This window comes from Salvelinus sp. IW2-2015, linkage group LG16 (genome assembly GCF_002910315.2).
Source record: "Salvelinus sp. IW2-2015 linkage group LG16, ASM291031v2, whole genome shotgun sequence".
Taxonomy (NCBI): domain Eukaryota; kingdom Metazoa; phylum Chordata; class Actinopteri; order Salmoniformes; family Salmonidae; genus Salvelinus; species Salvelinus sp. IW2-2015.
Window position 1 is genome coordinate 29,518,602 of NC_036856.1, and position 25,534 is coordinate 29,544,135.

Consider the following 25,534-nt stretch of genomic DNA (forward strand, 5'->3'; position numbering starts at 1 on the left):
AGGAAAATCCCTCAGTGATGCACATTTTTTATCATGTACTGTTGTTGGAGACATCTTATCACCCGGTATTGTCATTGTCCACCCTATACAGTAGAGGGCAGTGTAGCATTTGTCTTACTCTAAAGCTACATCCTGCTACACGCTATTTACTCAACATGCGCAATGCAAACTTCCTTTTTCTAATGCAGCGGAGTCAAATCCCCTGTCTTTGACTCCAGGCTCCTGGTTAAGGAGACAGAAAAGACTGAAAATGGTTAGTAAAACGCCAAAATATGTTCATACATACATATATAAGACATCAGATATGTGTTGTGTGCAATCACATGTTTTAGATGTTTTTAAAAGCCAAAGATGAAGATGGATTCCGTCCAGCTACCTCTCACGGGGGTCTATCAAACGTGGCCTAATGGCCGCCTGAATCAATTCATGCTTCCTGTAGCTCTAGGGATCTTCCTAGCGATTTGTTACTTTGTCTGTAATCAAGTCCGGTGATGTGAATCGCTAATAAACATGTTTATAGTGTTGCCAAAGTCAGTAGGATCGAAATTAAAACTAGCCCGAGGCTAGTACTTTTCACACCGGCTGGCTAGTAGAAAATGTGGTCAACTAGTTCGACAGTTGGTGAAATTGTCTTTTCACATATCACATGGCACAGATTTTGGACCGGGATAGAAAAATGTGGTCAGTGCCCAAAATCCATCCCTGTGCTGTACACCGCAAAGTAGTGCTAACTAACTGCTAGCTAGCCCATCAGCGAAGATGGGCACAGGACTTGGTGTAACAATGTCTGACAGTTTGGCCACATAAAATACACTTTCAGTGCAGCATGTGTAACGTTAGGTCTACTTTGTGTGTTGACAATTAGCTAGGTAGGTTTACCGACATGCTAATTACGTTACTGTCTTATAGGGTTTTGTGAAAGTGGTGAAAAATAAGTCCTACTTCAAGAGGTACCAGGTCAAATTCAGGAGGAGGCGAGGTAAGAGAGTTCTAAATTGTAAAAATTATTTGTTTTAGCACATGTGATTGGAGTTGCAAGTATGCAAATGACATGACTGTCCTGATATTTCCTTTCACACTAAAGACCCTATTCATTCCATTGATCAACCTCCATCTCACTGACTTTGGTATCCTTGTTCTGCATAGAGGGAAAGACTGACTACTTTGCCCGTAAGCGCCTGGTCATCCAAGATAAGAACAAGTACAACACACCCAAATACAGGATGATTGTCCGCTTCTCCAACCGGGATATCGTCTGCCAGGTAAGATGGGGAAAATGCTGGAATTACCAGAATGGACCATTTATTTAGCAGAAACTTATCTAAAGCAGCTTACGATTGACAGTAACACAATCATCAGTAACACACAATTGACAGTTACACATGTGGCCCATGTTATAGTCAAACCCACAACTCTGTTGCCACCTGAGCACCATGGTCTAGTCCAGTTTAATCTACTGAGAGAAATGTGGAACTGCATTCTCAGCTCAATTCAACTAGATTGACCCCATCATTCTCACATGTCACATGACGCTTTGAGATAATCTGAGATGTCCCACGACACTCGCGCTTATGCTTTAAATGTTGTAGACTATATTGTCATTATTTCTCGTTATGTGATTTGCACCAGATTGCCTATGCCAAGATAGAGGGGGACATGATCGTGTGCGCTGCCTACTCCCACGAGCTGCCCAAGTACGGGATCGCCGTGGGTCTGACTAACTACGCAGCAGCCTACTGCACTGGTCTGCTGCTGGCCCGCAGGGTAAGATCAGCTCTCATACACAACCTGCTCTGACCTCCATAGTTTTGTTCAATTTGCAGCACTATTAGTTAATGCGTATTCTATGTTTCTACCCTGTTAATGAAAGCTGTCTTTTATCAACATTGCTCGTGCCATTTCCTTTCCTCAAACCTTGTTTAATCTTTTACACCTTGAACTAATTTCTAAGATATTGACAACTCTGGATCGCGTTCTGGATTGTTTGTTATAGAGATGCCATGATTCCCTGTATTACATGAGAAGTATGTCTGTTCTGCATCTGAATGGCCAAACAATCCTATTGAACCATGCTTTTCTTTTTGATCATTGTGAGGAATTGGCAGTTACATGCAAAAGGCTCTACCAACCTGTCAGTTTGACTTGATCCACGTGTTTAGCAACTGACTGTAATATATTATGCCATTTAGCAGACACTTTTATCCAAAGCAACTTAGTCATGCGTGCATACATTTTCTACATTTGGGTGACCCTGGGAATGGAACCCACAATCTTGGCATTGCCAGCACGATGCTCTACCAACTGAGTCATACAGGACCTCTGCTTTAGCCACCTATGGTGTTTCTTTCTTGCTGAGCGAGAACACCCTACCAATGTTGTCAGCTTTGCTTAATACTACAACAGATTTCTCTAATCCTGTTTTTGTCTTCCCCTCCAGCTGCTGAACAAGTTCGGCCTGGACAAGGTGTACGAGGGACAGGTGGAGGTCACTGGAGATGAGTTCAACGTGGAGAGCATCGACAGTCAGCCAGGTGCGTTCACCTGCTACCTGGATGCAGGGCTCGCCAGGACCAGCACTGGCAACAAGGTTTTCGGAGCCCTGAAGGGGGCTGTGGATGGAGGCCTGTCCATCCCCCACAGGTAATTACACTTTCCCTGGCTTAAGAACAAGTTTTTGTAGCCAGGGGCTGTATGTATCAAGTGTCTTGGCGTAATAGTGCTGATTTAGGATCAGCTCCCCCTGTCCACAATCTGATTCATTGTCATCGAAAAGGAAAAACTAATCCTAGATCAGCATTCCTACTCTTGAGGCACATGATGCATACATCCCCAGGTCAAGATTTGTTTGTATATGTCCCACAGATCTGGGACTAAGCTAGTACTTCTGATGTTGCCAGGATCTATGTGTTGCTTGATGATGATACACTTGAGGCTGAGCAAATTGTAGTTGGTCCTTCATTTGCCCAGGTTGATGTAACATGTCCTGTTTCAAGACGGGGCTGAGAGCAATGTGAATCAGTAGTTAAGCAGCCAAATGTTCTGTTCTTGGTGTTCTGCAATCAATCATTTCAAATGGTCTTAGTGCACTGCCTATAATCCTAAGTCAATATGACTGGGTCAGTAGTGCCTTTCGGGTTGACATTGTCTTGTCCCCTCTTCCTTTCCCCCCCAGCACTAAGCGCTTCCCTGGATATGATGCGGAGAGCAAAGAGTTCAATGCAGAGGTCCACCGCAAGCACATCATGGGCCTCAATGTGTCCGAGTACATGAGCTATCTGATGGAGGAGGATGAAGACGCATACAAGAAGCAGTTCTCTCGCTTCATCAAGAATGGCGTTGCCCCTGACACGGAAAGTTCAAAGTTCACCCTGAACCCATTGTGATGTATCGGGAGGTGCCTGCCAATACATGTCTTATTAGTTAAATTAGACCACAGCTGGATGGTTACCTGTTTATCTGCACTATTAGCCACTTGGGATTGTATCACACACCCAGTTCTACCCAGTTTTCAGTGAACCAAACTAAACCTGAGCTAGCATGGGTAGCTACTACTGCTCTGTTTAAATTCTTAGGCCTCATGCCTGTAAGCATACTGGGGATCATATCAGCTTATGATGCAAATAAATTCTGAAGGGAAAGTTGTGTTGAATCCCAAACCAGTCCCTTCCCTTTGGCCCTGCATTTGTGTGTTCACGGAGCCCTATTTAAATGTGGAACATGAATTGCGTAATTCAAGTCACCCGTGTGTCCTGAAGTTAATGGTTTCATTTAATTCCCTCGTCACTTAGGAAGTCGCCCTTGGAGGTGTCAGCAACACGTGACACCAGAGTGTCCTCAAAACGTTTTGGTAGGGGTGACGGCCTGGTTTGGGATTCTGCTTTAACTTACTGTCCATTGCTTCAATCTATTCAATGCGCTCTGATCTACAGGAGGGGATAGGGGTTGATTTGGAATTTTTCGATGAGTCTATGTAGTAACTGCTGCTTGATGATGATAGACTTGAGGCTGAGCAAATTGTAGTTGGTCCTTCATTTTCCTAAATTGATGTAATCAACGTTTCAAGACGGGGCTGAGAGCAGCACAGTTAATACATTTGTGTCATATGTACTAGTCTTAAAATACAACTGACAAATGTGACATCCAACTCATTCCTATCAACTAGATGTGTAAAAAGTGTGTAGAGTATAAACTATATACGTACTGAATCAAGTCTGCATCCAGCAGGAGCCTCTACCGTTGTGTTAACATGCATTTGGTCTGTGGAATTTACTTTTATTTACCCACTACATGGTACTAATGTTTGCCACACTTGACTCGCAGGTTGAGGAGATGTACAAAAAGGCCCATGCTGGCATTCGTAACAACCCAGTCCACGAAAAGAAGCCCAAGAAAGAAGTCAAGAAGAAGAGGCAAGTTGATGAGCAATTTTGGCTATTTTCTATTGGAATGCAGTACTTACTACTGCATTGTTGGTTTTCATGCTGTTATGACTAAAACCTGATGGTAAACTTGACTAGATTATCATGGTCCGAGTTGGGGTCAATTCCATTTCCGTCTACCTCTTTGTATTTTAACACATTTCAGTTTACTTATTGAATTGTTCCCAACCCTGCCCTTGGCATTGTAGTCATGTTCCCTGACATTGTTCAAATTCATCGTAATGTAATAATTCTGACATGTTTGTCTCTCCCAGGTGGAACCGTGCCAAGCTCTCTCTGGCCCAGAGGAAAGACCGCGTTGCTCAGAAGAAGGCCAGCTTCCTCAGGGCTCAGGAACAGGAGGCTGCCGACAGCTAAACTCTGGTCCTAATGATGTAGGGACAATTCTTTGTTCTAATAAATCTACAGAAAAAGAATATAGCCTCTGTCTGTTATTGGTTTACCCCTCTATTATAGAAGCTACTGTTTGAAGTGTTACCCATACTGTGTAAGTGGTTGAGATTGTGTAGAGTTGGACATGGAACTGATTTACTTACTCTCCTCTGAAGTGTTGGCTAGTCTCTTGATTCAAACCATCCACCAGGGATATTCAAATATGGACCTCTAATCCAGTTCCACTGCTGATTTTCATTCATTCTCTCTAATCGGGAACTTATTTAGACCTGGGACACCAGGTGGGGGCAATTTAACCTGGTAGAACAAAAAACGGCAGTATGCCGACCTAGCTCGATTTGAATACACCCGCTATAGACAAAGTGTTAAATGCCAATTTTAAATGTTGACAATGGAATAAAATTGGCTTTGTTTGCTAGAAATGTACAATGAGTCTAAACATTACACAAATTAAGGGGGAAATTACTCCTTCCCCTCAATTTGTAGAGCATTTTTACCCGACGGTTTGATTGTCCCTCTATATACTGAAAAATATAAACACGACATTCAACAATTTCACTGAATTATACATAAGAATCTGTCAATTGAAATGAATTCATTAGTCACTAATTTGGCTTTCACATGACTGAGCAGGGGTGCAGTCATAGGTTAAAAACAAAAGGTCCACCGACTAGGGAGCCAGGCCCAGCCAATCAGTTTTTCCCCACAAAAGGGCTTTATTACAGACAGCAATTCTATCTGGGTGGCTGGTGTCCGATGATCCCACAGGTGAATAAGCCGGATGTGGAGGTCCTGAGGCATGTACTACCAAATTCTCTAAGACCGAGGCAGTTTATGGTAGAGATTAACAGTCAATCCTCTGGCAACAGCTCTGTTGAACATTCCTGCAGTCAGCATGCCAATTGCACGCTTCCTCAACTTGAGACATCTGTGGCGTTGTGTGATCAGTGGCCTTTTGTTCCCAGCACAAGGTGCACCTGTGTAATGATCATGCTGTTTTGTCAGGTGGCTGGATTAACGCTCAAACGGATGTAAACATTTGTACACAAAATTTAAGAAGATTTGAGTATGGAACATTTCTGGGATCTTTTATTTCAGCTCATGAAAAACGGAACCAACACTTTACATGTTGCGTTTATATTTTTGTTCATTATWGTTCCCTAAAAAGCTTAGAGGAGAGGGCGTTAGGGGGCAGCAGTAGTGTTCATCTGTGTCCTGATTCTCCACCTTTTACCAAAGTGTAGATTTACAATGGAAGAAATGCAGTTCCAATCAATACTTTCAAATCCAGGGTCTGGATGTACCCATGTTTCCACCTCATTAGGAGTCCTTGGTGTGCGATATCTTTTTCCACAACAAACTCTTCAAGTTGTTCAGTATAAGCGAGTGTTCCATCTCCATCTGTTCTGCCGAGCCCTTCAATGCGATACATGCATACAGTTGTTTCTCCAGCTCCTCCTGAATGTCAGACGGCGCCCCGTTCAGGAGGTAATCCTTCAGTGCGCCGCACGCCTTGGCCAGGTTGGGCTGTGTCACCTCTGGCGTACACCGGTGCTTGGTGAGGTCACAGGAAGTGCGACAGTCAGCACCGTACAGACAGTCCTCTTCCGTGTCGCACCGCCGCTCCCTCATGGCTTTCTGGAAGGTGGCCTCAGGGACAATGTGGTGAGTGTCCATCACCTTCAGGTCGTGGCGGTCGTTGTAACCGAAGCCGTCCGCGCTCATGTCACACATGAGGAAGGAGCCGAAGGTCCCGTGGAAGACATCCTCAACGAGCTCCAGGAGGCCGATGGAGATCTTGGCCTTGYGGGGCCAGGAGGGCGTGAACCACTGGTCCATGCTGCGTCGTACCCCCGCGGGGATCCACAGCTCCACCACCCAGGGCAGGCTGATGCCGTACAGGGGAGCATAGGGCACCTTCTCCATCATGTACAAGTTCAGAGAAAAAGGGAATAAGAGAGATGGGGGGGTATTGAAAGAGGCAGAGGAGAGAGAGCTGTGATGACTTTCATCACATAAATAAGCTCATGATTTGAATCAATGTATCATGATTACTGGATAATTTGTGTTGTCTGAAGAAAATAATCCCTGTTTTTTTTCTTCATAAAATGGGCATTCCTATTAGTTTACCTTCTCCATCACATACAGGTCCCCACAGAAGCCCAGGAGCCTAGGGGTGTGCTCTCTGTCCTGCAGGACTATTGCTAGCAGAAACTCATTGAGCTGGAGAAGAGCCCACGTGGAGCGGGCCTCCGGCAAGGAGATGAGGCCATCTTTGTTGTAGTCGGCCACGGAGAAAACCAGGCTCACCAGGTCTGGAAGGTTGGCCTGTTCACCCACCTTGGTCTGAAGAGAAATAAGGGGTAAGAGATACCTTCGTAACAGAACTGCATTAATGAACACGCTAGCCACTAAAGTCATAACACACTAATAAAGATGGCAATAAGTTATGTGAATGTGAATACTGTGACAAAATATCAATGAGCATTTATGAAATATTGGTGCACTGATTATAAATGCATAATGTATGGATTATGAATGTGTTATGAAGACCTTCAAATAAGTGTTGCAGACATGAACCTATTAATAAAAGCTGGTAGTCTAATGAATCACACTGGGATGAGATGACAGTATTCTGACCTTGAGGTGGCTGAGGACCATCTCTTTGAACTTCTCCACGGAAGTTCCCTTGGTGGGCTTGTTGAAGGGAGATGCCTCCTTCCTGTGCTCCATCTCTGCTCCCAGGTTATAATGAGGAATGTCTTCCATTTGGCACTTAATCACCCCCTCTAGGTCCCCCCAGCCACCTGAGTACACCTGAGACACACATAGACCCACAACATGCTCGTGTTAATTCTCAGACACAGAAACACTGTAGCTCTAAACACTATGGGTGAATCTCAAAAGTCCTTCCTTGATTCCTCATGTCCTCTCTCCACACCACCTGCCCAATGTCAGAAGGAAGTGAGATGCAGGTGGATTGGAGGAGAAGATCCTTGGATCTTCTCCTCCAATGCTCTCCTTCCCTCTTACATTTTGGAAAGGAAAGACTTTTGAGATTTACCGTAGAACTAGGATCAGAGTCAGCTCTGACCTGGTTGTTCGGCTTGGCAGAGAGACACTTCCCCAGGTACAGCGTGTCTTTTTCACACAGGCTTCCGCATGCCGAGCCGTCGATCACTCCTTTCCTGTACTTGTCACACTTGGATAAATAGACATGGTGTTGGTTTGTATACTGTAACTAACTAATAGACAGACATGGTGTTGGTTTGTATAGTAACTCACAGGATGGTTTCAATACAATATGGAAGCTGACACTGGAATGCTGTATTTGAAGGAATAGTATTTTTTTAACCAGTAGGAGGCTCCATCAATTTACTAATTTCATATAAGGAAATAGAGAACTCACTATGGAATTCTTGCACTCATGTCCACGACACAGCTCTGAGTAGGATGAGTACTCCACATACACCACCCAGCTACCCACAAATACTGCCAGCCACGAGAAGAACAGATACTTCATGTGCAGGTAGGAGAATCGGGCCTGAAATAGAGAGAGCAATGGAGTGAGGGAGAGAGAGCGTAGATAATGAGATAGAGGGGGAGAGAGAGCTGTGATGACTTTCATTACATAATAATATGATCATGATCAGAATACATAAATGGGCATTCCTATTTGAAGAGTTCAGGCGGAACAGCCTCCTTTATGATACTTGAACAGAACTTGACCCAGATATAGTGAGACTGAAGATGTATAAACAGCATTTAGTTAAATGTGAGTTTGATTATCCACAGGAGTAAATATCATGGAATGTAGAAAATGTATGATAGGTATGCTAAATATTGCCCCACATTTATGTTGCAATAATGATAAATCATATTACCAAGGAAGCACGAATGTGAAGTTGAGACGCACTGAGCACTGCAGGGATTTCCAGTCATTTCCATAAGCAGGCTGGTCTAGTACCAGTAGTGTAGTTATCCAATGAATGAATGGATGAATGAATAGCTCCCTCACTGGGGTGCATAATGAAATATGAAAGTTTAACTGAGATTCAGTATTATAACAATCATGCAGAATAGATGAGGTGAGAGATGAACAGATAACACACTGACATAATTTGCGCTAAAACAGGGTCAGGTTGTGAGATGTGAAGATTCATAGAAAGAACAAGATTCAAAACGACATTTCCTCAAAAACTAATGTCAATTTAGATTTGAGTGAGTTTCAACAGAATGCATTTGGGCGAAAAAATATTGCATTTTGCTGTGCCAGAAAATCCTACCTTTCTCCATGTTCCTCAGGAACTAACAGCAAACAGAGCCATTTTAAATCTAAATGCCACTCAATGAAATTTGGCCGGATTGCCGTAAATCCCAGACCCCTCATGGCTTGACATTATCTAATCAGACATCTTAAACCTGCTTACTGTGTTAATCTTCTCCAGAAGGGCTGGGTGATCTTGTAAAATGTATAACATGTGAAAGGAGTAATAACTATTGTTATTGAGAGGGAGAGCATGAGAGAGAGAGATGAGAGAGAGAAACAGAGTGTGCTTGGGGACAGGGAGTCGATACAGCCATAGGGCTCTGGTAAAATGAAGTGCACTATATAAGGAATAGAGTGTCATTTGAGACATAGCCAGTGACAGACCAAGGAGGGAGGAGGGGTGAGGCCTTCTGTCTTGTTCCCAGTGTCTGTTGCGCCTGCATCTATGCTTGTTGTAGTCTAGCAACCATCTGTGAGAACAGACCATGTGACTCGTTCTTCCTAGACTGACTTGGCCACTGCAACAGAGAACAATAAATCACTGAACTGAGGTGAGGAGGGTCATATAATGAGGGGGGAGAGCAAGAGACATATCATCTATATATTCTGTACGAGCCAGCATTGAGTCAATCATGTCATTTCATGTGATCCCATATAGTGGCTTGCGAAAGTATTCACCCCCTTGGCATTTTTCCTATTTTGTTGCCTTAAAAGCTGGAATTAAAATAGATTTTTGTGSGGTGTGTATCATTTGATTTACACAACATGCCTACCACTTTGAAGACCACTTTGAAAAAAACTGAAAACTTGAGCGTGCATAACTATTCACCTCCCAAAGTCAATACTTTGTAGAGCCACATTTTTCAGCAATTTCAGCTGCAAGTCTCTTGGGGTATGTCTCTATAAGCTTGACTCATCTAGCCACTGGGATTTTGCCCATTCTTAAAGGCAAAACTGCTCCAGCTCCTTCAAGTTGGATGGGTTCCGCTGGTGTACAGCAATCTTTACGTCATACCACAGATTCTCAATTGGATTGAGGTCTGGGCTTTGACTAGGCCATTCCAAGACATTTAAATGTTTCCCCTTAAACCACTCAAGTGTTGCTTTAGCAGTATGCTTAGGGTCATTGTCCTGCTGGAAGGTGAACATCTGTCCCAGTCTCAAATCTCTGGAAGACTGAAACAGGTTTCCCTTAAGAACTTCCTTGTATTCAGTGCCATCCATCATTCCTTCAATTCTGACCAGTTTCCCAGTCCCTGCTGATGAAAAACATCCCCACGGCATGATGCTGCCACCACCATGCTTCACTGTGGGGATGATGTTCTCGGGGTGATGAGAGGTGTTGGGTTTGAGCCAGACATAGCGTTTTCCTTGATGGCCAAAAAGATACATTTCAGTCTCATCTGACCAGAGAACCTTCTTCCATATGTTTGGGGAGTCTCCCACATGCCTTTTGGCGAACACCAAACGTGTTTGCTTATTTTTTTCTTAAGCAATGGCTTTTTTTCTGGCCACTCTTCCGTAAAGCCCAGCTCTGTGGAGTGTACAGTTTAAAGTGGTCCTATGTACAGATACTCCAATCTCCACTGTGGAGCTTTGCAGCTCCTTCAGGGTCAACTTTGGTCTCTTTGTTGCCTCTCTCATTAATGCCCTCCTTGCCTGGTCCGTAGGTTTGTTGTGGTGCCACATTCTTTCAGTTTTTTAATAATGGACTTAATGGTGCTCTGTGGGATGTTCAAAGTTTCTGATATTTTGTTATAACCCAACCCTGATCTGTACTTCTCCACAACTCTTCATAGTGCCACTTGCTTGGTGGTGTTGCAAACTCTGGGGCCYTTCAGAACAGGTGTATATATACTGAGATCATGGGAATCTTAGATTGCACACAGGTGGACTTTATTTAACTAATAAATGTGACTTCTGAAGGTAACTAGTTGCACTAGATCTTATTTAGGGGCTTCATATACCGTTGAAGTCGAAAGTTTACATACACTTATGTTGGAGTCATTAAAACTCATTTTTCAAATCACTCCACAAATTTCTTGTTAACAAACTATAGTTTTGGCACATCGGTTAGGACATCTACTTTGTGGATGACAAGTAATTTTTCCAACAATTGTTTACAGACAGATTATTTCACTGTATCACAATTCCAGTGGGTCAGACGTTTACATACACTAAGTTCAATGTGCCTTTAAACAGCTTGGAAAATTCCAGAAAATTATGTCATGGCTTTAGAAGCTTCTAATTGACATAATTTGAGTCAATTGGAGGTGTACTTCAAGGCCTTCCTTCAAACTCAGTGGCTCTTTGCTTGACATAATGGGAAAATCTAAAGACATCAGCCAAGACCTCAGAAAAAGAATTGTAGACCTCCACAAGTCTGGTTCATCCTTGGGAGCAATTTCCAAACGCCTGAAGGTACCATGTTCATCTGTACAAACAATAGTACACAAGTATAAACACCATGGGACCACGCAGCCGTCATACCACTCAGGAAGGAGACGCGTTCTGTCTCCTAGAGATGAACGTACTTTGGTGCGAAAAGTGCAAATCAATCCCAGAACAACAGCAAAGGACCTTGTGAAGATGCTGGAGGAAACAGGTACAAAAGTATCGATATCCACAGTAAAACGAGTCCTATATCGACATAACCTGAAAGGCCTCTCAGCGAGGAAGAAGCCAGTGCTCCAAAACCGGCATAAAAAAGTCAGACTACAGTTTGCAACTGCACATAGGGACAAAGATCGTACTTGTTGGAGAAATGTCCTCTGGTCTGATGAAACAAAAATAGAACTGTTTGGCCATAATGACCATTGTTATGTTTGGAGGAAAAAGGTGGAGGCTTGTAAGCCCGAAGAACACCATCCCAACCGTGAAGCACGGGGGTGGCAGCGTCATGTTGTGGGGGTGCTTTKCTGCAGGAGGGACTGGTGCACTTCAAAATAGATGGCATCATGAGGGAAGAAAATTATGTGGATATATTGAAGCAACATGTCAGGAAGTTGAAGCTTGGTCGCGAATGGTCTTCCAAATGGACAATGACCACAAGCATACTTCCAAAGTTGTGGCAAAATGGCTTTAGGACAGCAAAGTCAAGGTATTGGAGTGGCCATCACAAAGCCCTGACCTCAATCCCATAGAACATTTGTGGGCAGAACTGAAAAAGTGTGTGCGGGCAAGGAGGCCTACAAACCTGACAAAGTTACACCAGCTCTGTCAGGAGGAATGGGCCAAAATTCACCCAACTTATTGTGGGAAGCTTGTGGAAGACTACCCGAAACGTTTGACCTAAGTTAAACAATTTAAAGGCAATGCTACCAAATACTAATTGAGTGTACGTAAACTTCTGACCCACTGGGAATGTGATGAAAGAAATAAAAGCTGAAATAAATCATTCTCTCTACTATTATTCTGACATTTCACATTCTTAAAATAAAAGTGGTGATCCTAACTGACCTAATACAGGGAATTTTTACTAGGATTAAATGTCAGATGTTGTGAAAAACTGAGTTTAAATGTATTTGGCTAAGGTGTATGCAAACTTCCTACTTCAACTGTATATACACGCACCACCAAAAAAAATCATTTCACCAATTTGGACTATTTTGTGTATGTCGATTACATGAAATCCAAATAAAAATCAWTTGAAATTACAGGTTGTAATGCAACAAAATAGGAAAAACGCCAAGGGGGATGACTACTTTTGCAAGGCACTGTATCTCATCTAAGTGGAACAATCACCTACATTTTTTGCGCATCCACAGTGTGTTCTACCCTGCATAACTATATCTACAACATATTACAGTCCTTCATTAATTAAAACATAATTCTGCTCACTGCTATAACAGCACATTCATGTACACTATAGATGAAACTGTTAGTAATGAACTAGTTTATTCTAATTAGAGAGCAATTGATGAAGAAACAGGCCTTAAATTGGGATATACATGGGTAGTTGCCTATAGAGGGCCTTGTGGAGTACAGTAATACTTCATCATTACAATGACTATTGATTATGAGCTCTGTAATCAACAACCCAATGGTTCTCTGTGGTAACACATGGTTAGTTACAGGCAGACAGCTACTGTACAATCTTTTCCCTTTTTGACACACTCCAAATTGTTATTGCCTTTTGATAACATTTTCTTCCTGATTCATAATTCTAAATGGACTATCTTAATTTTCTCAGTAGATCAATAATGGCATTACTTCAACACAGAGAGCTGGCTGAGTGGAGGAATAACAGACATTCAGAAACCCTTTCTATTCCATCTATTAATAATGAATATGTCCAATGTTTGACAGTGATGGACTCCCCCAGCCTCTCTCCCTCTCCCTCGTTCAGTTTCAATTTGCTTTATTGACATGACTCTGTCTCTCTCTGTATCTCTTCTGTGCAATTCTCAACTTAATACAGTATTTTGAGTGCCAATCTCAATTTCTCCCTCTATTCCATGTTGTGATGCTGTGTGTGGATCTGTAACCACTTCTTACTCAATTCCCACATTTCATTACCGTCCAATGACTATGGACAGAGTGATTAACCTACATGATTGTGAGTAAAGGTGAACTCTTGCATCGTCTTTGCCCAGCACTTATAATGTGATGTCCATTGGACAATACCACTTTGAACCCTTTACTATGCGGAAAAGAGTGGAATTGGATTTGAGTTTCTCTCTATRAGAACTCTGTTATTAGTGATGACTGGGACTTGACAGATGTGCATTCACTCTCCCTTCATCTTCCACCCACCCTCTTTCACTAAAGATGACTCTTAAATCAAGTTAGCCCTTCAGTCTGCATCCATCTCGCTCTCTAATCTAATCCTCCTCTCTCTCTATTCAATGGACCTCTTACTGTAATGTCAGTCCATTACTCTCCTCTTTTGTCTTTGTCATCTGTGTTGAGAGCTGTGGAATCTATATTTTTAATTTTACCTTTATTTAACTAGGCAAGTCAGTTAAGAACAAATTCTTATTTTCAATGATGGCCTAGGAACAGTGGGTTAACTGCCTTGTTCAGGGGCAGAACGACAGATTTGTTCCTTGTCAGCTCGGTGATTCGATCTTGCAACCTTTCGGTTACTAGTCCAACGCTCTAACCACTAGGCTACGCTGCCGCTCCTGACTAGTCACAAGCCACTTCTCTATTGTGACTGCAGGTCCAGAGCAACTGCTTTTTAGCATATACTGGCTTGAGTTTCCTCTCTCCTCACAGCCCAACCTCATTCTGTGGTCCTAGACCTGGACGGTGGTTGGAGCAGCTAGAGGTCAAAGAGCTGTAATCTCGGTTAACCCTTTTCCTCTGTGCTTAGATTTTTCCATACTTGTGGGAAGAGTTGGTGCTTWCCAGATAAGTGTTCTCCCAGCCGTAGTGCCTTGATATTAAACCTAAAATATTCAGCATTCCACAGGACCGACAACTGCTCAGAATGTCATTTACAACAGCATGGTGTCTAGTGTAGTCCCTCTTTACATGCAGGCTGATCTCTGCCTCGGTCTCTCAGAGAACGAGATACACTTGACTTGGGAGGTGTGCCACAAAATACGATTAGTGCCAGGCTAATAATATCATCTGTAGCTTTCCTTGTAATTTCTCTGTGGCATTCCCTGGTCAAGTAATCTGACGACCTCATACAACAAATGAACAAAACATTATGAACACCTGCTCTTTCCATGACATAGACTGACCAGGTGAAAGCTATGGTCCCTTATTGATGTAACTTGTTAAATCCACTTCAATCAGTGTAGATGAAGGGGAGGAGACAGGTTAAATAAGGATTTTTAAGCCTTGAAACAATTGAGACATGGATTGTGAATGTGTGCCATTCAGAGGGTGAATGGGCAAGATAAAGAATGTAAGTGCCTTTGAACGGGGTACGGTAGTGGGGTACGGTAGTGGGGTACGGTAGCGCATTGGTTTGAGTCAAGCTGCTGGGTTTTTCACRCTCAACAGTTTCCTGTGTGTATCAAGAATGGTCTACAATCCAAAGGACATCCAGCTAACTTGACACAACTGTGGGAAGCATCGGAATCAACATGGGCCAGTATCCATGCCCCAACGAATTGAGGATGTTCTGAGGGCAAAAAGGGGGGGTGCAACTCAATATTAGGAAGGTGTTCTTAATGTTTGGTATACTCAGTGTACTGTATATACTGTATGTTTAGCGTGAGCATAATCTGTGTGTCCTAGTACTTTCCCAGTGTTTTTTTACAAACCTAAACTGAAAGAACTAATCTCGGTTAACCCAGAAGTAAAGTCTTGCCTAATTGGTCAGAGGCTCGATTAAGTTCAGGGTCCATATGTGGGAAGACAGAAAGAGTATAAGAACTGGAACAAAGAGCTCCACCCTCTCTCTTTGCAAGTTGCGGGCAAGTCTATGGCCAAATGTTCCCTCCACTTTCGAAATTCGAAAAAGATGCTAACACCTGTGAAACCAAGATTTGTCCAAAGCACCGGAACTAATGCTGCTCGTTATCTCACGCATGCCAGTGTACAAATCTACGGTAACATTTATGTTTACGTAGTCTGTCCATGAGAGACTAAAAGAACTGCTACAAAGCAGCATGACCACACAAACAATGCACTGTGTTCCATATTGATTCTTGCGTAGGTAGGTGCTGTAAATTGCATCCAACTGCAAAGTCATTATAGATAACACTCTGAAGGAAAATAAATATGTGGCTGTTCTTTAAAAATCAATGTTTTGAGGGCTTTCATTTGAACTCTGTGATTATGCATTTCTCACTCCTATACAGGATCCCATAGGCTACTGGTGGGGAAAGAGCAAGGCTACGTCGCAAATGGCTCCCTATATAATGCAAATAGTGCCCTATGGGCCCTGGTAGAAAGAAGTGCACTATAAAGGGGATGGAGCCCTAAAACACAGCTAATGAGGCAGCATTGATCCTGGCTGTTGTGACTGCATGTTATTATTTACCAGCTGTAATCAGAGCTGTGGTGATGTAATGGGGTGTGTGGATGGGAAGGGTGGCAAGAGTCATTATAGTGCACTACCTTTGCCCTAAGATCTCGGGTCAAAAGTGGTGCACTATAAAGGGACACAGCCTCAGCCATTGCTTAGCCACTAAATAATCATGCATCCCACCAGGCCTTGGGTTTTATTTCCTTAGATAGAACTGCAGAAAGTGTAATTGATTATATCCTACATATTATATATGTCTGAAACATGCTGGAGATACCAACAGGTCAATCGACACACAGGGACCACTGGTGTGCTGGGACTATAGTCTAACTAACCCTAACCACAGTCCAGTCTTTTTAATTGACACTGAGCAGAGGTCCAGATATTGAGTCCATGCAACTTAAGGATGCACAACAAATACATAGACAAAGCACTTGTTATTTGTGACCTGAAACTGCTCTTTGGCATCGAAATACGCAGGGAGAGAAGATAGAAATGTTCTCTGCTCTTGATCCATTTCTATGCTGACACTTGTTTTGCAGCCCTGCTCACCACTCATCCATTATTCATGATCATAAAGCTAGTACTCTCTAATGGGCACTCTCTCCAGCTGTGAAGAGAGAGAGAAATGGAAAGAGAGATATATGGAGAGATGGAGGAGTGAGAAAGAGAAAGACGGATAGAGAGATGAGGGAGGGACATATGAACAGGGAGAGGAAAGGGGGATACCTAGTCATTTGTACAACTGAATGCATTCAACTGAAATGTGTCTTCCGCATTTAAGCCAACCCCTCTGAATCAGAGAGGTGCGGGGGGCTGCATTAATTGATATCCACGGTATCGGCGCCTGGGGAACAGTGGGATAACTGCCTTGCGAGGGATAGAGATGAGAGAGGAGATGAAGGAGAGAGAGAGAGAGGAGATGAAGCAGGGATGGATGGAGAGGGAGAATTAAAAGATTGTGTCACACAGACAAAAGCAAACCATTTTCCTCCCTAATATTCTAGATGGGGAACACTAATAGGCTTATGCACAGTGCACACACATGGGAATCGTCAAGCGTGGAAGATGTTTCCTGGTGAGAGCTTCTTTTTGTACCACCTGTGTAAACTTTCTGCTTGCATCTCCCTCTCTCTCATAGGAGTTACACACCAGTAACTCATCTGTCCCAGCATCCATCTCTCTTACTCCCAGGACTCCAACTCTCTAAAGGAAGGAGGTGTCATTACTATTTGCTGTGTGCATTGTGCAGGCTCAGAGAGATATCACACTTGGTGTATCCCATATGGCACCATATTCTCTACAAAAACACTATCTAGGGAATATGGTGCCTTTTGGGAATCACACACTCTCTATTTGTGTGCACGGTGCAGGCTCTGGGAGATGTAACACTGTCTCTGTCTGTCTGTGCTATGTGCAGGAGCTACGCACTGCCTGGTTGATCGGACTCATCCCAGTCCCAAGTCGGACAGCATACAGCAGGCAATAAGAACGACACCACCCCTCCCTCCTGGTTGCGGACACACCCTCCTGGTCGAGGCCACACCCCAATCCCCACACTGACTCAACACTGCGACAGTAACACTACATGTTAACAGCAGATTTTGGGCCAGTTGTTCACTTTTCACTTACATACTGTGTAGATACATATGCCATGTTCATTGCCTGTTGTAAGTTACAGTCTCCTCACATACAAGCATGCAAAAATACACAGCCTTGCTCTCTTTTCCACTCTCACTCAAATATGCACACACACGTAAACAAGCACACACACGCGCAAACAATCACGCACGCCTACACACACGCACAGAATAGCAGAAGTTGCCACAACAACTTAACACATTGCTTTTTAGCTCTTCTCTTGTGTCACAGGACAAAGTGACATGTCAATAGCATTTAATTCTGACTTCCTGCTCTTCTGCTCCAGATTAGTTAATCAGTTCAGCCTATTGAGCATGTCCAAAATACAAATGAAGTTTACACCTAAGGAGAGTGGGGTGGGAAGAAAATACTAACCAGCTAAATGCTGCATCTTAAGTAATATTGATTAAATTAGGCTCCCACCATGTCCGCTGGGACAAGCTTAGACCTCAGACAGTGGTTTGTGAACACATGCTGATAGAGTCATGCACTGCAGAGCATGGAGAGGAGGCGATATGGGAGAGAATGGAGAGATGAGAGCACGCAGGTGTTCCCCGGAGGAGAGAGAGCTGTGGAAAGATGAGTTGACAGCTCCTCCTTAAACCTCCCCACACCTCTGAGTTTAACTGACTAAAATGTAGGTAACCAAAGCTTCCAGAAACATACAATTTATAACTTTGAATAATTTGCTCTGTTCTGTGCATGTGTGTTCTAGTTAGCACTGTCAAACTGTGCCAACATCAAATAAGATGATCAGCATTGTCATCATATCCCTCTATTGCACATACTGACACAGTTCCTCATATTCAGACTCGGGCCACAGGGGTATATCAGACCTGGTTCTCTCTCTTACTTCACAGGGACAAAACTGGTGGGTGGGCAATGGACATCGATCATTTAAATTTTTTATTGCCATACAAAAATACAGCAGTGCCTGATCACACGTTCACACTGTGGTAAATAGGTGACAAATCACAACAGACAAGTTTCTAGGCTACCCATATTAAAATGTGCAGCCAGGGCTACGTGTTTGGTGATCTCAAATGCGGCTTTCACACAGGCCCATAGGGCTCTGGTCAAAAGTAGTGCACTATATAGGGAATAGGGTGCCATTTGGGATGAGTCATTCCCAGGGTCTAACTCTGGTGGTAAAGGACTCAAGGAGCATTTGATGTCAGATCTGGATGACTGGGTACAGTAAACTGGACCCAGCATGGCAGGATTACCCTGTCTCCTGACAGACAGACAGGATCCATGGAGCAGTTTTATCTCGGCTGGACCACTGAGCTTTGCACAGCCTGACAACCATGACCTTCCACAGTATGTAGCCTATGTGGAGATTAAATTTAGGACGACTGCGATAACTTCAGCCACACGCAGTGCAATGTCTGACACTATTACGAGGAGTAAGTCGGAAAGCAGACCCAACTGTAGACAATACGCCTTTTGATGCTAAGGATTTGTTGAATGTTTTGTGGAACGATTTGTAATCTCTCATGGCTGTTTACGCAAGATTCTTGGTCTGGTTTGACGAGATTAAATTATTTGTGACATTCTGGGAAATTCAGTAGGCTACGGGGAGTACAATGTGCTCTGCATAGATGAAACATAATCACAAGGAATCGATATCTCATAGTAAGACTGCAGGACATCTGCTTGGGGTTTTATATACAGTTGAAGTCGGAAGTTTACATACACCTTAGCCAAATACATTTAAACTCAGTTTCACAACATCTGACATTTAATCCTAGTAAAAATTCCCTGTATTAGGTCAGTTAGGATCACCACTTTATTTTAAGAATGTGAAATGTCAGAATAATAGAGAGAATTATTTATTTATTTCATCACATTCCCAGTGGGTCAGAAGTTTACGTACACTCAATTAGTATTTGGTAGCATTGCCTTTAAATTGGTTGGGTCAAACGTTTCAGGTAGTCTTCCACAAGCTTCCCACAAGAAGTTGGGTGAATTTTGGCCCATTCCTCCTGACAGAGCTGGTGTAACTGAGTCAGGTTTGTAGGCCTCCTTGCTCACACACACTTTTTCTGCCCACAAATTTTCTATAGGATTGAAGTCAGGGCTTTGTGATGGCCACTCCAATAGATTTACTTTGTTATCCTTAAGCCATTTTGCCACAACTTTGGAAGTATGCTTGGTGTCATTGTCCATTTGGAAGACCCATTTGCGACCAAGTTTCAACTTTCTGACTGATGTCTTGATGTTGCTTCAATATATCCACATAATTTTCCTCCCTCATGATGCCATCTATTTTGTGAAGTGCGCCAGTCCCTCCTGTAGCAAAGCAAAAATTACTTGTGTCATGCACTAACCGCCTTGCCAAAACTATAGTTTGTTAACAACAAATTTGTGGACTGGTTGAAAAACGAGTTTTAATGACTCCAACCTAAGTGTATGTAAACTTCCGACTTCAACTGTATGTTAGTATGAAATCGGCTTGTCTTATTGGAGCGACCAACCGGCGAGTGACAGTGTTTCATCATGTTATTACCTCATTAGGAAGACGCAGAGTGGCCTAGAAAACCCTCCGTGGGACTAAGATGGCAGACACACACACACTCCCCCTTGTGACTGCTGTCACTTTTCACTTACATGGCTACTCACACAGCAGTGTGAAGGAAAAACACACACATATAGGGGTGTGAAGAAAACGGGAGCAAAACAAAACGCAGCTCAGAGTGTGTCTCTTGGCTGAACAAAACAGACAGATGAGATGATGATACCAGGGTTTTTGATTCTGGCTGTAAAATAAATTAAATATTTAACAGATATGTTGATCACAGGGGGAAAACATAGCTACAAACATGAACCATATCTAACTAAATTAAAAAAAGGTTGGGCTCTATAAGTTGCAGTAAAACACCACTCGCATTGTAGAGGTTGGATCTCCTACAAACATGGTCTCGAGAACACTGTATATCTCAGCTTTCCAAGTTGATTCGGAAAGTATTCAGACCCCTTGACTTTTTCCACATTTTGTTACGTTTAGTTTTTCCCCCCTCAATCTACACACAATACATAATTCTGACAAAGCAAAAACAGGTTTAGACATTTTTGCTAATGTATAAAAAATAAAAAAAGATGACAAGTTGTCCTTTAAAGTTCATGTGGATAATCTTGTGACAAAGCTTAAACTGATATTGTTTCGTTTTTTTTCGTAATAAGGCTTGCTTCCCGCTTATGGCTAGAAAGAAGCTTGTTCATGCCACTTTTCTCTCTGTAATTGATTATGGTGACTTGTGTATATGCATGCAACCTCCTCTGTCTTACAGAGATTTGACTCTGTTTATCATGCATCCTTGCGCTTTATTACAAATGCCAAGTCACTCACCCACCATTGCACCAAATGGTAGGTTGGACCTCACTTTATATGCGTAGAAAGATACAAATGTATGTATTCATCTACAAAGCCCTTTTGGGTAAAATCCCTCTTTACCTCTGTAGTCTGGTCTCCTTCACCACCAGCAGTTAACATGCCCGGTCTGCTAGGTGGTTGCTACTTAAAGTCCCCAGGACATTCACAGTATGAGRCAAGACTGCCTTCTCTTCTTGTACACCAGACGCATGGAATAATCTACAATCCATGCTTCATCTAGATATGTAAGTGCCACTGAATGAATTTAAAATATTGATGGGAGACTGTTACAGAGGAGTGTAAATGCTTTTTTTAGGCTGGATCATGTTGTTGTATGTTTTATTTATGTAATGTATTGATTGTTGCTGCCTTCTTGGCCAGGTATCCCTTGAAAAAGAGACTCTGGGTCTCAATGGGCTTTTCCTGGTTAAATAAAGGTTAAATAAAAKAAAAATACAGGACCTATATACTAGATGATGTCAGAGGAAAGCCCCAAAAATTGTCAAAGACTCCAGTCACCCAAGTCATAGACCGTTCTCTCTGCTACCTCACAGCAAGCGGTACCAGAGCACCAAGTCTAGGACCAAAAGGCTCCTTAACAGCTTCTACCCCAAGCCATAAGATTGCTGAACAATTAATCAAATGGCCACACAGACTATTTCCATTGTCCCCCCCTCCCATTGACACGGTACCGGTATCCCCTGTATATAGCCTCCACATTGACACGGTACCGGTACCCCCTGTATATAGCCTCCACATTGACCCGGTACCGGTACCCCCTGTATATAGCCTCCACATTGACACGGTCCGGTACCCTGTATAATAGCCTCCCACATTGACACGGTACGGTACCCTGTATATAGCCTCCACATTGACCCGGTACCGTACCCTGTATTAGCCTCCACATTGACCCGGTACCGGTACCCCCTGTATATAGCCTCCACATTGACCCGGTACCGTACCCCCTGTATATTAGCCTCCACATTGACCCGGTACCGGTACCCCTGTATATAGCCTCCACATTGACCGGTACCGGTACCCCCTGTATATAGCTCCACATTGACCGGGTACCGGTACCCCTGTATATAGCCTCCACATTGACCCGGTACCCGGTACCCCCTGTATATAGCCTCACATTGACCCGGTACCGGTACCCCTGTATATAGCCTCCACATTGACCCGGTACCGGTACCCCCTGTATATAGCCTCCACATTGACCCGGTACCGGTACCCCTGTATATAGCCTCCACATTGACCGGTACCGGTACCCCCTGTATATAGCCTCCACATTGACCCGGTACCGACCCCCTGTATATAGCCTCACATTGACCCGGTACCGGTACCCCCTGTATATAGCCTCCCATTGACCCGTACCGTAGCGTGTACACCCCTGTATATAGCCTCCACATTGACCGGTACCGGTACCCCCTGTATATAGCCTCCACATGTACACGGTACCGCGGTACCCCCTGTATATAGCCTCCACATTGACCCGGTACCGGTACCCCTGTATATAGCCTCCACATTGACACGGTACCGGTACCCCCTGTGATATAGCCTCCACATTGACACGGTACCGGTACCCTGTATATAGCTCCACATTGACACGGTACCGGTACCCCCTGTATATGCCTCCACATTGACACGGTACCGGTACCCCCTGTATATAGCCTCCACATTGACACGGTACCGGTACCCCCTGTATATAGCCTCCACATTGACACGGTACCGGTACCCCCTGTATATAGCCTCGTTATTGTACTGTGTTACTTTTTTACTTTAGTTTATTTGGTCAATATTTTCTTAACACTTTCTTGAATGGCACTGTTGGTTAAGGGCTTTTAAGTAAGCATTTTATGGTAAGGTCTACCTACACCTGTTGTATTTGGCGCATGTGACAAAGTTTGATTTGATCAAGTTGTAGAAACATCTCAAGGATGATCAATGGAAACAGGATGCACCCGAGCTCAATTTCAAGTATCATAGCAAAGGGTCTGAATGCTTATACAAATAAGGTATTTCTGTTTTAAAWWTTTTCTGAATTTGCAAAAATTCTAAACCTGTTTTCACTTTGCATAATTGGGTATTGTGTGTAGATTGAGGATTTTTGAAATGTTTTATCCATTTTAGAATAAGGCTGTAACGTAACAAAATGTGGAAAAAGGGAAGGGGTCTAGATACTTTCCAAATACACTGTATACTAAGTGTACAAAACATTATGAACACCTGCTCTTTCCATGACATTGACTGACCAGGTGAAAGCTATGATCCCTTACTGATGTCACTTAATGAAGGGGAGGAGATGGGTTAAAGAAGGATTTTTAAGCCTTGAGGCAATTGAAACATGGATTGTGTATGAAATTCAGAGGGTGAATGGGCAAGACAAAAGATTTAAGTGCCTTTAAACGGGGTATGGTAGTAGGTGCCAGGCGATCTGGTTTATGTCAAGAACTGCAATGCTTCTGGGTTTTTCACGTTCAACAGTTTCCCGTGTGTATCAAGAATGGTCCACCACCCAAAGGACATTCAGCCAACTTGGCACAAGTGTGGCAAGCATTTGATACAACATGGGCCAGCATCCCTGTGGAACGCTTTCGACACCTTGTGAAGTCCATGCCCCAACAAATTGAGTCTATTCTGAGGGCAAAGGGGGGGGGAATCCCAAATATCATAATAATTGTTCATGATTCTTAACTTGCTTGTACAGTTTTAAAACCGTATACAATCCTTTTTCCAGGATTGTAAACATTTCCACCTTAATGACCAGTTATTATATGCCTTTTATACAACAGGTTACATTGTGTGTGTTTCAAATGGCACCATATTCCCTATAGTGCACTACTTTTGACCAGAGCCCATATGGTAAAACAGAGTATGATTTAATGAAAAGGTTTTGAATGGGAAGTCAATAGGATAGATAGCATAAGAAGCTCATACACAGACAATGCAAATAAGATGGCTGATTTAAATACAACATAAGAATGCAAAGAAAAACATTATCTAGCAGACCTTGGGATTGAATGCAGTGCTCTCATCCATGGAAAAAAACCTTGTGTGTCCTCCTGTCTTGTGTGAATGCTGGATGATCCCTGTTGCTACAGAAACGGTGAGTACCTACTGAATTGGGCCAATGACTACAGCTCTTGGGCATCGACAGAGCAAGTACCCTATTGGAAATGAAATAGGATCAATCCAATACTCAAAAATAAACAGTTGTATCAGAAACAACAGCCTCAATAATGGCAATGACAACCATATAAAGGCCAAAATGACAGTTTACCGAAGATTAAAATATTGCAAGTGAATGTATATGAAATCGTGTCCAAAAGAGCCTTATAATGTTCAAAGTAGCCTACCATACAGGAACATGAATAATCCCAACTGTCCAATAGTGAATAGGTGATCGTCCGATCACGAGAAAGTATAGGAAAGATTTCCCACTGGGTTTACCTGTATGTAGATAGGCTTCCTCAGCCAGACCCATGAAAACAGACCTCTTGCCATGGCAAATAGAGCACATCTCACAACACTAACCTGCCAGAGGAAGAAATCACAATAAGAAGCGAAACATAGAAATCTAATATCGTCTTCTGCACAATTATTCTGCCTTCTTGTGTAGCAATAATTAACCACAGTGTGTACAAATAATAACAGTCCATTTCACCAAATCCTTTCTCATCCTCCGTCAAATAAGCTCTTCCTTGGAAGTGCGCTTTCGGTGCTGCAAAATAGCAGCCACTTGAACGCTGCAGTACTCTGCCCACTAGACAGAGTAGGAGGGGATTGTATAGGAAAAGGGGTCGTTGATAAAGGCGTATAGATTACAATACTGTCACAAATGTTAAAGGCCCAGTGCATTCAAAAACGTGATTTTTTTGCGTTTTATAATATTTCCACATAATGAGGTAGGAATAATACTTACAATTTTGAAAATGATGATAATGCCCCTTTAGTGTAAGAGCTGGTTGAAAAAACGGCATGAAATTTCAGCCTGCTTTGGTGGGATGGAGTTTTGGCCTGCCTGGAGACATCCCCAAGCGGTAAATTAGTTAATAGACCAATAAGAAAGAGAGTTCCAAAACTCTCTGCCAAAAACAACTGTTTTTCATTTTTCCCCTCCTTGCAAAATTCTTGCTTGAGAAATTGCTCTTTGCTAAGAAACGATTGTTGTTTGTTTTTGACCATTTTAATTGAAAACAATCACAGTAATGTACTTAATTGTTAACCAGAAATGATTTGCTATTGAGATAAAAACGTCTGCTTTGTACCTTTAAAGAAAAGCTGTTCGGTAGACTTGCTACTATGTACTACTGTATCTGTCTAAACAGCACACAGATAAAGTTGTCAAATAGTTTCTATAGTGTCTTTGGTCTTACTAAAACGGTTACAAAGAAAAACGCACGTTCTATGATTTTACGTCAGTTAATCATGAAGCAGAGCGCAGGATTCCTATCATGTTGTAAAACAACACCACTTCCTCCAGCATGTAG

At 42.9% G+C, this 25,534-nt stretch overlaps 2 protein-coding genes and 1 non-coding gene across 4 annotated transcripts; 2 read left to right on the top strand and 1 right to left on the bottom strand.

Moving 5' to 3' along the window:
- Positions 1–143: 143 nt before the first annotated feature.
- Positions 144–4,855, top strand: LOC111975456 (large ribosomal subunit protein uL18). The gene is made up of 8 exons (XM_070447661.1): positions 144–253; positions 910–979; positions 1,147–1,262; positions 1,630–1,764; positions 2,438–2,640; positions 3,173–3,349; positions 4,320–4,409; positions 4,694–4,855. The coding sequence occupies exons 1-8, from the start codon at positions 251–253 to the stop codon at positions 4,794–4,796; spliced, it is 897 nt and encodes a 298-aa protein (XP_070303762.1). The 5' UTR covers positions 144–250; the 3' UTR covers positions 4,797–4,855.
- Positions 3,236–25,418, bottom strand: LOC111975659 (divergent protein kinase domain 1A). 2 transcript variants are annotated; one of them, XM_024004146.2, is made up of 9 exons: positions 25,313–25,418; positions 24,967–25,065; positions 24,709–24,807; positions 24,495–24,578; positions 8,242–8,376; positions 7,927–8,034; positions 7,473–7,649; positions 6,963–7,178; positions 3,236–6,749 (listed from the first exon to the last, which is right to left on the bottom strand). In XM_024004146.2, the coding sequence occupies exons 3-9, from the start codon at positions 24,721–24,723 to the stop codon at positions 6,153–6,155; spliced, it is 1,332 nt and encodes a 443-aa protein (XP_023859914.1). In that variant the 5' UTR covers positions 24,724–24,807; positions 24,967–25,065; positions 25,313–25,418; the 3' UTR covers positions 3,236–6,152. The 2 variants fall into 2 exon arrangements, with proteins under 2 accessions (XP_023859914.1, XP_023859915.1); XM_024004147.2 differs by lacking the exons at positions 24,709–24,807; positions 24,967–25,065; positions 25,313–25,418 and adding an exon at positions 24,054–24,211 and having other exon boundaries at positions 24,495–24,576.
- On the top strand, positions 3,983–4,080 carry LOC111976181 (small nucleolar RNA SNORD21). The gene has a single exon (XR_002878897.1). It is a non-coding gene; the product is annotated as a small nucleolar RNA SNORD21 (small nucleolar RNA).
- Positions 25,419–25,534: the final 116 nt, after the last annotated feature.

Excerpts from the sequence above, each read along its gene's own strand:
- LOC111975456 (XM_070447661.1), top strand. Across the intron at positions 1,263-1,629 it reads ACCGGGATATCGTCTGCCAG|ATTGCCTATGCCAAGATAGA; the intron begins GTAAGATGGGGA and ends GATTTGCACCAG. Across the intron at positions 1,765-2,437 it reads GTCTGCTGCTGGCCCGCAGG|CTGCTGAACAAGTTCGGCCT; the intron begins GTAAGATCAGCT and ends CTTCCCCTCCAG.